At 38.5% G+C, this 12,680-nt stretch overlaps 1 protein-coding gene across 1 annotated transcript in view; it reads left to right on the forward strand.

The window, feature by feature from the left end:
- LOC140629399 (ankyrin repeat domain-containing protein 26-like) overlaps window positions 1-12,680 on the forward strand; it is a 40,118-nt gene that overhangs the window by 16,325 nt on the left and 11,113 nt on the right. Inside the window, exons 5-7 of the mRNA XM_072818842.1 lie at window positions 493-586; window positions 4,377-4,489; window positions 11,951-12,083. Coding sequence (XP_072674943.1) covers window positions 493-586; window positions 4,377-4,489; window positions 11,951-12,083 — 340 coding nt within the window. The remainder of the gene's footprint in view (window positions 1-492; window positions 587-4,376; window positions 4,490-11,950; window positions 12,084-12,680) is intronic.

Consider the following 12,680-nt stretch of genomic DNA (forward strand, 5'->3'; position numbering starts at 1 on the left):
GAGACATAGGTAGAGGGAGAAGCAGCCTCCCTACAGGAAGCCTGATGCAGAACTCAATTCTGGGACTCCAGAATCGTGCCCTGATCCAAAGGGAGGCTCTCAACCACTGAGCCACCCAGGCGTCCCGCAACAGGACAAGTGAAAGCAGCACAGAAAATAACTTGAGTATTTATAAAGCAGATAAGTAGTATAGTATGAGAAATATATCCATTATGATAAATACATCGTTGTTTAGCTGGGTAAAAATATCAGCTTTGTGGGATTTTGAAATGCATAATTTTTGCTTACGATCCTTTTTTTTTTCTTTTTTGCTTACGATCTTTAAATTTTGTACATTAACCCCAAAACACAACCAGAAAAATGGCACAATTGCCAAATCTACTTTTTAAATTTCTAAGAATTTATGTAAGACCTTTAGATGTTTGTTTAGAAATTATGTGGTATGTTTAAAATTTGTGTCTGAGAATAAATATTTTAAAATATGCATTTTAGGCTTGAAGTTGAAAATGCCGAGTTAAAAGTTACAGTCAAGGAGCAAGCAGGCCAAATTGAACAGCTTCAGAAAGACCTGTTAAGTTCAAGTTCGGTAAGTCAGTCTCTTAATTTCTGTCCTAAGGAGAAGGAATTTTTATATCTCTAGTAGTAGTGTATAAGAACATTTTGGATAATATGAAAATTCTCACTCATAAAAATATTTATTATATTCATATGGTTGCTATTTAACTACTCTTGGTATAATTTCTCTTTATAGATAAAGTTGACTGAATGCATAAATTAATCATTTTTGTAGTAAGATTTTAATAAAAAGGATTGTGATAGCCTAAGCAAAACAGTATTTTATATATATATATATCACATTTTGTTTATCTGTCAGTGATCATTTGGGTTTTTCTACCTCTTAGCTATTGTTGGTAATGCTGCTATGAATATTGGTATACGAATGTCTGAGTCCCTGCTAATATTTTTCAATATGTTTAAAATTCCCCAAACTTTGAGTAATAATTTGATCTTGAATGCTGACTTTCTCTTGTAATCTCAACCCTTCACTGAGATTTTGAGAATGAATTACTTTACTAATAATTTGTGGTGATTTGTAATTACAAATTGGTAGTGTGTTGCCTTCATTAAGAATGACTACGAGGGGGATCCCTGGGTGGCTCAGTGGTTTGGTGCCTGCCCTGGGCCCAGGGCATGATCCTGTAGTCCCCGGATTGAGTCCCACATGGGGCTCCCTGCATGGAGCCTGCTCCTCCTCTGCATGTGTCTCTGCCTCTGTGTGTGTGTGTGTGTGTGAGTGTGTTTGTGTGTGTCTCATAAATAAATAAATAGAATCTTAGAAAAAAGCAGAATGACTACTAGGTAATTATGCAAACATTTTTCTCAAAGGGATGTAGTTTTCTCCTTGTTGGATTTTGTAAAGGAAAAGAGATGCCAGTGAAAAAGTAGAAATGACTGCTCAGTCAGGGCCTTAGAGAGTAACCTAGTGCTCCTAGCATTCATTGCAAGTTCAGAAACGAATGTTTTTCTATTACCTTGAGTTAATCATACTTTCAGAGATTTAACAGTCCAATCTCAGAAAAGATTAATGTGCAATCCAGGACTCCAGTTTATTGATAGGTAGTGAAAACTATATAACCATTTATAAGCAGTACAGGATTATCGTGCCATTCATACCGTCCTTTGTAGGAGTGGCTACCAATGATTTAAGATGAGAAGATTGCTTTGGGACTTCTAAGTTGGAACTATGAGGTAGATGGACCTACAACTAGTTTCTTTCAGTGACATAAGTTAGGTACATGCAAATTTCATTAAACAATCATACCTATCAGGGGAACTAGCACATTCTGTTGACTGGTCCTTTCTGTGGCCAAAGAAACATCGAAAAAAACTTTTTTTCCTGACTTCATATAAAACTGCTCAAGTTGCTTTACTGTACTTTTCATGCAGTTAGCTTGACAAGGATTCTTCTCTCTGACTGAGAGTGCCATGAGTTGTCCCCCTACAATATCACACAGGAATCTATTAGGAAGCCACCACATATTACAGAGTTTGTAAGAATATCCATAGATAATTCTGCATATTCCTATAGAAATGAATTAGGGTTATGGTATAAAATGATTAGCCACTTTAAGCTTACCCTATAAAATAAAAACTTAAATAGCTTTCCAGCAACTTAGTTCATAGCCCTAATTTCTCTAGAAGGTTCTCACCTCATGAATCCCCAGGACAGAGACTACATCTGTGTTAAGATATTTCATGGACACCATTTTGAGGTGAAGAAATATGGATTGGGAAGAAGAGTTAGCTCTAGCTGACTTAAGCCTCTGAAGAAAATAGTCAAGTATGTGTCTGAAAAGAACTTAGAAGAAGACTTCCGTAAGTTCACGTCTCTATGGAATAGGAAAGTATTCAAAAGGAAACAAAGGCAAACCGTTCATAATCCAACCCTTGGGAAGAACTTTTGCATTATTTTTTTTTGAACTTTTGCATTATAAAAGAAAAGCAAGACAAAGTACAATGGTCAGCATCCTGAGGGTAAAGGTGCCCCCCCCCCAGATTAAAAAATAATACACTGGGATCCCTGGGTGGCACAGCGGTTTGGCACCTGCCTTTGGCCCAGGGCGCGATCCTGGAGACCCGGGATCGAATCCCACGTCGGGCTCCCGGTGCATGGAGCCTGCTTCTCCCTCTGCCTGTGTCTCTGCCTCTCTCTCTCTGTGTGTGTGTGTGTGTGTGTGTGTGTGACTATCATAAATAAATTTTAAAAAATTAAAAAAAAATACACTCGGGATGCCTGGGTGTCTCTCTCATTAAGCGTCTGCCTTCAGCTCAGGGCATGATCCTGGAGTCCTGGGATGGAGTCCTCCATGGGGCTCCCTGCATGGAGCCTGCTTCTCTCTCTACCTGTCTCTTTGCCTCTCTCTCTCTCTCTCTCTCTCTGCCTCTCTCTCCCTGCCCCCCCGCCCTCTCCCTCCGTACCTCTCATGAATAAATAAATGAATAAATAAAATCTTTAAAAAATAACTCAAAGTAATCCCAAAAAGAGTCAAGATAAAATGTACAAGATTAACTGTGTGAGGTGCCTGTGTGGCTCAGTGGGTTAAACATCTACCTTAGGCTCAGGTCATCACCTCAAGGTCCCAGAATCGAGTCCTGTATACATCAGGCTCCCTCTGCAGCAGGGAGTCTGCTTCTCACTCTGTATCTGCTCCTCTCCCCATTCATGCTCTCTTTCTCTCAAATACATAAATTAAAAAAATATATAAAAATAACAGATTAGCTAACTAGAAAGGTAATGCACATCAGGTAACAGGTATTGAATGTGTGGTTGAAAATATTGTCTATGAGGAACTAGAAGGAAGATGGAAGCATACACATGACCTCAGTAAATGGGTCAAGGCTGAAAGTATAGAATAGAGCATCTGGTTTTGAAGCCTTGGGATTTGGAGAACTCTGAGAGGATGTGAAAAAGAGGAATAGCAAGGGTCCAAGGACTGAATGTCAGCGTTTGCTGTCATTTAGAAATGAAATGGGATTAGAAGAGCAGAGGGAAGATGTGGCATTGTTTTCAGCTGCTGCTGAGAAGTAAAGCAGGATCAGGACTTGTAAAAACAGATCCTTGATGATTGTCAAAACTTTTTAGTGGAATTCCAGGATTGAAAGTCAGATTTTAGTGTAAAAGACGCGATGAAAAGATGAATCTGTGGCTGAGATGACACATTAAAGAATGTTCGAGTCCAGTGAAAGGGGAAAAGCAAGATGATCGAAAATGCTGCAAGAGTAAGGAAACGTTTTTATAGAATATTGGGAAGCCTTGAATTTTATTTAGAGAGAAAAGTGGTCAATAGAAAAGAAGACATTGAAATCTTGCAGAGAAATGTTTGAAATGCTTGCAGAGAAGGAGAGTATCTCATCCTAAAGTCAGATGATCATCAAAATTATAATGGGGACAGTATGGGAATTTTTCAGAGACTGTATCTTAAGCTGTGATCTCACAAAACCCAGAGTATCTTAAGACATTGGTGAAACTGCTTCTAGGACATCTCTAGAAACTCAGATGTAAGTATAGCCACCTTAAAGATTTTTTCATTAATGTGGATTAAAAACCTCTGTATTTCCCAAGTAAATTTTGGCAATTTAAATTCTAGAAACAAAAATGATGAAAATATAAACTCAGTTGAAGCTGTTTTAACAAACATCCTTATTTTTGAGATTTCTTTTCATTGACATTTGGTTCATAACCTACATTTTATATGTATTTTATAAACCCGTCTAAACACATATTACTCATGGATTCATGAGAAATAGCATTTTATAAAAGAAGAAGGAGTCTCTTGATTTTTGAAACTAATGTTCTTAAAAAATTGTTTCCAAAGTGTGGTGATGAAAAGGAAAACCTAAAGAAATGTATGGAGTTAAAACAGCCTTTGCAGTTCAGGTTGGATCAAGAAGTGAAGAAAAATGAGGAATTGGAAAAAGAGAATACTGGGTAAGACTAATATTTCACATCACTTTAACCATTAATTAACTAATTTATCTGTAATTGTAGTTTATAAAAACCTAAATAGAAATTCTTGCCAAAATACTACATTTACTCTTCCGTGATTCCTTAAATAATAACAACAATGCCTTTGACATATATTGTCAACTGCGCTTTTCATTGTCCACCGTGAATTTTTTCTGCAAGATATCTTTGTTCTTAGGTAATCTTTCCTTTTAATAGTGTTCTTTTCTTAGAGCAGATATCCTAATCTCTAAAAACTTAACTGTGTCATATAACAACATCAAAAGTTATCTTGGATTTGCTTGTATTTCTTTTTATTTTATATTATTTATTTGAATTCAAATTAATTAACTTATAGTGTAATATTAGTTTCAGAGGTAGAGTTCAGTGATTCATCAGTCTTATGTAACACCCAGTGCTCATGCCATCACGTGCCCTCCTTAATCCCCATCAGGCAGTTACCCCATCGCCCCCAATCCCTTCCCCTCCAGCAACCCACAGTTTGTTTTCTAGTATTGAGTGACTTATGGTTTGTGTCTCTTTCTGATTTCATCTTGTTTTACTTTTCCTTCCCTTCCCCTATGCCCGGAGCCAAAGGCCTACTCTCAGCCACTGAGCCACCCAGGGGTCCCAAGATTTCATTATTTATTGGCTGAGTAATATTCTGTTCTCTCTCTCCCTCCCTCTCTCTCTCTCTCTCTGTCCAATAAATAAATAAATATGATTATTTATTTATATCACACCTTCTTTATACATACCTCTTTCAAAGAACATCGGATCTCCTAGTTTGGCTATTGTGGATATTTACTGGTATAAACATATGGGTGCAGGTGCCCCTTTGGATCCTGACCAAAGTGATCTTTGGGATTCATACCTTCTAGTGCAATTGCTGGGTTTTACATAGGTAGCTCCTTTTTCAACTCTTTGAGGAACCTCTGGTACTGATTTCCAGAGTGGCTGCACCAGGTTGCATTCCCACCAACATCGTAAGAGGATCCCCCTTTCTCTGCATTCCTGCCAACATCTGTCATTTCCAGACTTGCTAATTTTGGCCATTATGAAAGGTGTGAGGGGGAAACTCACCATGGTTTTGATTTGTATTTCTCTGGTGCCAACTGATGTTGAGCATGTTTTCATGTGTCTGTTGGCCATATGTATGTCTTCTTTGGAGACATGTCCTTTCATTTCTTCCCATTTCTTCATTGGGTTATCTTTCTTTGGGTGTTGACTTTGATTAGCTCTTTATAGACTTTGCATACCAGCCTTTTATCTGATAAGGCATTTGCAAACACCTTCTGCCATTCTGTCAGTTGTCTTTTGGTTTTGTCAACTGTTTCCTTGCTGCGTAAAAGCTTTTTATCTTGATGAAGTCTCAGTAGGTCATTTTGGCGTCTGGTGACATGTCTAGCAAGAAGTTGCTGCAGCCAAGGTCACAGAGGTTGCTGGCTGTGTTCTCCTCTAGGATTTTAATGGATTCCTATCTTACATTTGGGTGTTTCATCCATTTTGACTCTATTTTTGTGTATGGTGTAAGAAAATGGTCTAGTTTTATTCTTCTACATGTGGTGGTCTGATTTTCCCACACCATTTGTTGAAGAGACTGCTTTGTCTCCATTGGATTTTCTTTCCAGTATTGTTGAAGAGGAGTGGACCATAGAGTTGAGGGTCCACTTCTGGATTTACTCTTCTGGGCCATTGATTGACATGTCCGCTTTTGTGCCAGGACCATACTGTCCTGTTGATCACAGCTTTGCAATGGAGCTTAAAGGCTGGCTTCTAATGCCACCAGCTTTGGCTACGTTTTTCAACATACCTTTGGCTATTCGGGGTCTTCTAAGGTTCCAAAGAAATTTTAGTATTATTTACTCCAGCTGTATGCAAAGAAGTTGGGGGCAGCCCAGGTGGCTCAGCGGTATAGCTCTGCCTTCAATCCAGGGTGTGATCCTGGAGACGCAGGATCGAGTGCCACGTTGGGCTCCCTGCATGGAGCCTGCTTCTCCCTCTACCTGTGTCTCTGCCTCTCTCTCTCTCTCTCTCTCTCTGTGTGTGTGTGTGTCTAATGAATAAATAAATAAAAAATCTTAAAAAAAAAGTTGGTAGTATTTTGATAGAGATTGCATTGAATGTAGAGATTGCTCGAGCTTGCATAGACATTTTAACAATATTTGTTCTTCCAATCCATGAACATGGAATGATTTCAGTTCTTTATGATTTCTCAATTTCTTTCCAGAATGTCCTGTCTTCTTCAGAGTACAGATCCTTGTCTCTTTGGGTGGGTTTATTCCAAGGTATCTTATGGTGTTTAGTGCAATGGTAAATGGAATTGACTCCTCAGTTTCTCTTTCTTCCATCTCATTGTTAGTGTATAGAAATGCAACTGATTTCTGTGCATGGATTTCCTATCCTGCTGCTTTGCTGAATTCAGGAAAGGGTCCTAACAATGTTGGCGTAGAGTCTTTTGGGTTTTCCACATAGGATATCATGTCCTCTGAGAAAAGTGAGAGTTTGAGTTCTTTTCTGATTCAGACGCCTTTTTATTTCTTTTTGTTGTCTAAATGCTGAGGCTATGTCGAACAACACTGGTTGTCCAGAGAGTGGACCTCCCTGTTGTGTTCCTGACCTTAGCGGCAAAGCTCTCAGTTTTTCCCCATTAAGAATAGCATCGGGTGTGGGCTTTTCGTAGATGGCTTTTATGATATTGAGATATGCTCCCCTCCTCCCTGCACTGTGAAGAGTATTGATCCGGAAAGGGTGCTGCACTTTGTCAACTGCTTTTTCTGCATCTCTTGAGAGGATCCTATGGTTCTTATCCTTTCTTTTATTTCTGTAGTGTATCACATTGATTCATCTGCAGATGTCGAATCACCCTTGCAGCCCAGGCATAAAACCCACTTGGACATGGTGAATCATCCTTTAATGTACTGTTGAATCCTCCCAGCCAGTGTCTTGTTGAGAATTTTGGCATCCGTGTTCATCAGGGATATTGGAGTGTAATTCTCCTTTTGGGTGGGGTCTTGCTCTGGTTTTGCGATCAGAGTAATGTTGGCCTCACAGAGAACACTGGAAGGTTTCCCTTCCATTACTAATTTTTATAAACAGCTCCGAAGAATAGATTAATTCTTCCTGGAATGTGTGGTAGAATTCTCCTGGGAAGCCTCCTGGTCCTGGACTCTTGGTTGTTGGCAGATATTTGATGACTGCTCCCATTTCCTTGCTGGTTATGGGTCTGTTCAGGTTTCCTGTGTCTTCCTGTTTCAGTTTTGATAGGAAGGGATCCATTTCTTCCAGATTGCTTACTTTGTTGGCATATAGTTGCTCAGAATGTGTTCTTATAGTTGTCTATATTTCTCTGGTGCTGGTCGTGATCTGTCTTCTTTCATTCACGATCTTATTTCTTTGGGTCCGTTCTCTTTTTGATATGTCTGTCCAGGGGTTTATTGATCTTATTCTGTCAAAGAACCAGCTCCTGATTTCATTGATGTGTTCTACTGTTCCTTTGGTTTCTATTTCATTGATTTCTGCTCTGATCTTTATGAATTCTCTTCTCCTGCTGGTTTTAGGTTTTAATCTTCTGTTCTTTTCCAGCTCCTTTAGGTGTAAGGTTAGCTTGTGTACTTAGGACCTTTCTCATTTCTTGAGAAAGACTTGTATTGCTATATACTTCCTTCTTAGGATGACCTTTGCTACATCCCAGATGTTTTGAGCAGTTGCGTTTCCATTTTTGTTTGTTTCTATGAGGTTTTTAAAACTGTGCTTTTATTCCCTGGCTTGATTCTTTAACCTCCGTGTATTTGAATTCTTTCCAAATTTCCTCTTGTGATCAAGTTTCAGTTTCAAAGCATTGTGGTCTGAAAGTATGCAGGGAATGATCCCAATCTTTTGGTATCAGTTGAGACCTCATTTATGACCCAGTACGTGATCTAGTATGGAACATGTTCCATGTGCACCCGAGAAGAATGTGTATTCTGTTGCTGTAGGATGGAATGCTCTGAGGTTATCTGTGAAGTCCATTTTGTGCAGTGTGTCATTCAAAGCCCTTGTGCCCTTGTGGATCTTCTGCTTAGATGATCTGGCCGTTACAGTGAGTGGTGTGTTAAAGTGCCTACTATTATTGTATGACTATCAATGTGTTCCTTTAATTTTGATATTAATTGGTTCATAAGGGGGTCTGGGTGGCTCAGTCGGTTAAGCCCTTGCCTTTGGTCAGGTCATGTTCTCAGGGTCCTGGGATGAAGCCCTCATCAGGCTCCCTGTTCAGTGGGGAGTCTGCTTCTCCCTCTCCTGCTGCCCATGCTTCTGTTCTCTCTCTGTGTCAAATAAATAAATAAATGAAATCTTAACAGAAAATCGGTTTATATAGTTGGCTGCTCCTACTTTAGAGGCATTAAAACTTATAATTGTTCAATTTTCTCTTTGGATAGACCATTTAATTATGGCATAGTGTCTTTCTTCATCTCTTAATGCAGTCTTTGGTTTAAAATACAACTTGTCTGATATCAAGATTGCCACCTCAGTTTTTTTTTAATGTCCTTTAATATGATAAAATGGTTTTCCACCCCCTCACCTTCAATCTGGGGTTTTCTTTGTGTCGAAAAATGAGTCTCTTACAGATAGCATATCGATGGGTCTTGCTTTTTTTTTTTTTTTTTAATCCACTGGGATACCCTGTGTGTTTTGGTTGGGGCATTTGGCTTGTTTACATTCAGAGTAACGATTGAAAGATATGGATGTAGTGCCATTGTATTACGTGTCAAGTCTGTGTTTTGGTGTACTGTGTCTGTTCCTTTCTGGTCTGTGTTATTTTTGGGCTCTCTGTTTTCTTAAAGGTTCCCCTTGCAGGGCTGTTTTAGGGATCACAAATTCTTTTAGTTTCTGTTTGTGCTGGAAGCTTTTTATCTCCCCTTGTATTTTGAATGAGAGCCTTGCTGGATAAAATTCTTAGCTGTAGATTCTTCTCATTGAGCACCCTGAGTATATCATGCCAGCTCTCTCTGGCCTGCTATCTCTTTGGATAGATCCGCTGCCAGTTGAATATTTCTCTCCTTCTTAGTTCAGGGCCTCGTGTTCCAAGCTGCTTTCAGGATTTTCTCTTTGGGTCTGAAATTTGCAAGCTTTGCTTGGAGATATTGACCTATTTTTTATTGATTTTGAGGAAGGTTCTCTGTGCCTCCTGGCACTTGAGTGCCTGTTTCTTTCCCCAGATGAGGGAAGATCTCTGCTATAATTTGCTCAAATATGCCTTCTGCCCCCTCCTTCCCCTCTTTTTCTGGGATCCCCATTATTCTAACATTGTTTTGCTGTGTGGTACGACTCATCTCTCAAATTCTCCTGTCATAGTCCAGTGGTTGTTTCTCTTGTTTTTCCTCAGCTTCTTTATTCTCCATTGTTTTGTCTTCTATATCACTACTTCTCTGTGAAGCCTCATTTATCCTAGCAGTTAGAACCTTCATTTTTTATTGCATCTCACTAAGATTAGCCTTTTTTATCTCAACTTGATTAGATATCAGTTGTTTTATTTCTCCAGAAAGGCATTCTCTAGTGTCCTCTGAGTGTCTCTTAAGCCCAGCTATTATCTTGATGGTCATTATTCTGAACTCTCGCTCCAGCCTCTTCCTTCTATCCATGCTGATTAGGTTCTGGGCAGTCAGTACTACCTCTTGTTCTCTTTGTGGCGGTGAGTTTTTCCATCTTGTCATTCTGTCCAGAGAAGAAGAGATGAGTGAGAGAACAGAATAGAAAAATATCAAGAATGACCCCAGATAAATACATGCTAAACAAATCAGAAGAGACCCGAAGCCAATTTAAAGGTTAACAAAGGAGATAATAGAATTAGAGAGATCAAGAGAGCAGAGCAGTACACCGATACTATGTGAATTTTGGTCTTTTTGTTAGGAAATTGCATCCCCAAATGGTTAAGAGGAAACCTTGTATATATACAAAAATAAAATTAAATACAAGGAAAGTCTAGAATGTAAGTGTAAAAATGGAAATTAAAAGTCAAAATAAAAAGGATATTATCAGAGATCCCTGGGTGGCGCAGTGGTTTTGCGCCTGCCTTTGGCCCAGGGCGTGATCCTGGAGACCCGGGATCGAATCCCACGTCGGGCTCCTGGTGCATGGAGCCTGCTTCTCCCTCTGCCTATGTCTCTGCCTCTCTCTCTCTGTCTTTTTTCTCTCTCTCTTTTCTCTCTCTCTCTCTCTCTGTGACTATCATGAATAAATTTTTAAAAAAGGATATTATCACCCAGTTGAACAGAACTGAGCAATATACCATATCCTATGTCTTTTTGTTAGAGAAATATATCCCAAAGGAAAAACAAGCAGGACTTACATGTATATAGAAATAAAATTAAGTACGGTGAAAGAATAGAATGTAACTCTGAAGGTGAAAGTTAACCAAGACTTGCAAAAAGTGGTCACTTTTCTATTTGTAGAAATGCTGCAATTCTTTCCTTAGATGTCTGGTTGATTTCACAGGTGTTCAGAATGATTTGAAAGCTCTCTGGCTGAATTTCTGGGATCAGACAAAACTATGTTCTCCTCTTGCTCTGCCATCTCTGACTCAAGTGGCTTACATTTTCTTCCTGCGTTTTCTAGTTATAAAATATGTCATTCATACAAAAATACATGTCTGACTTCATGAAGAATAAAATGAGCAATTTCACTACTCAGATTTTTAAAAAAGTCTTTCCGATGTCTCTGAAGCTCCCACCTGGCTTCCTTTCTGCTTATTTGCTGAGTATTTAAGTTTTGCTCTGATCCGCCAAAACTTTTCTGTCATTTAACTTTGTTTCTCTGCATTGTTTGGCATCCTTCACTTTCCTAAGAATGTACTAGCCAAGGTATTAGATTTTTGTTTAAAACAGTCTCATAGGCCATCATCATACATTCTCTCTCTGCTGATTTCCTTTCTTCTAAAGCTCTGCCTCTTCCTTCTTCCTCTGAATTCAAACTTTATAAATATTTTTCTTTCCTGTTTCTCTTTCTGTTTTGAATGATCTCCTTTGATGTTTTTTGTCTGTATTTTCTTTCCTTCTTTTAGACTGGGGTAGGTGGGTACCAAAATGTATTTTTGTGTCTTTATAAAACATTAATAGATGAGGATGCTTTTCTTCCTCACCGTGGATTACTAGCCTCTACTACCTAATAATAGATTAATTTTTATATTCACATACTGAAAATAGATATTAATAATAACTTACAAGAACTCTTAATATAGTTACCCTGTTAACCCTTCAACTGCCATATGTGTCATAAAAATCTTTTCCATATTTTTTTACTTAGCAATGTAATTTAGTTGGTATTCTCTCAAACAATGAGAGATTGGAACAAATGAGATATCATAAGTATAGATTTGTTTATGTGATAGAACATATTATCTATTTAAATAAGTATTAAATATTTCTTCTTAAAGGACCTGACTTACTCATTCTATACCTTCTGCAGGCTTAAGAACCACTTAATAAACATGTTAAGAAGGATATTAAGTAAATATGAAAATGGAGAGCTTCCTTTCTATGGAGATTTAAAAACCAGTCAAACGGAAATGGAAATTCAGATTAATATGCTAAGACAGAAGGTAATTTTTAATTAGTTTTGGGACTCTAAAATCATTGGGAAATAAATCCCTCTGTGCTTTGAGCAGTAAAATACAGATTTTCCTAGTAATCTTACATACTTGATATATATTTTTGGTAATAACTTTATTGAGATATAATGAACATAAGATGCATATTCAGGGATCCCTGGGTGGCGCAGTGGTTTGGCGCCTGCCTTTGGCCCAGGGCGCGATCCTGGAAACCCCGGATCGAATCCCACGTCGGGCTCCCGGTGCATGGAGCCTGCTTCTCCCTCTGCTTGTGTCTCTGCCTCTCTCTCTCTCTCTCTCTCTATGTGACTATCATAAATAAATAAAAAATTAAAAAAAAATTAAAAAAAAAAAGATGCATATTCAAAGACTACCACAATCCATTTTAGAACATTTTGTCACCGTAAAAATAAACCCTATGCCCTTTAACTGGCACCTCATGCTAGTTTCCCCCTCCCTATTCTTCTTAGCCATAGGTAGTCACCGTTCTAGTCTCTGTCTCTATCGATTTGCTGCTGATTTTGGACAGGTCATCTCAATGGAATCACCAAATATTTGATCCTTTGTGACTGCCTTCTTTGGTTTAGC

This window comes from Canis lupus (assembly GCF_048164855.1).
Source record: "Canis lupus baileyi chromosome 5 unlocalized genomic scaffold, mCanLup2.hap1 SUPER_5_unloc_1, whole genome shotgun sequence".
Taxonomy (NCBI): Eukaryota; Metazoa; Chordata; class Mammalia; order Carnivora; family Canidae; genus Canis; species Canis lupus.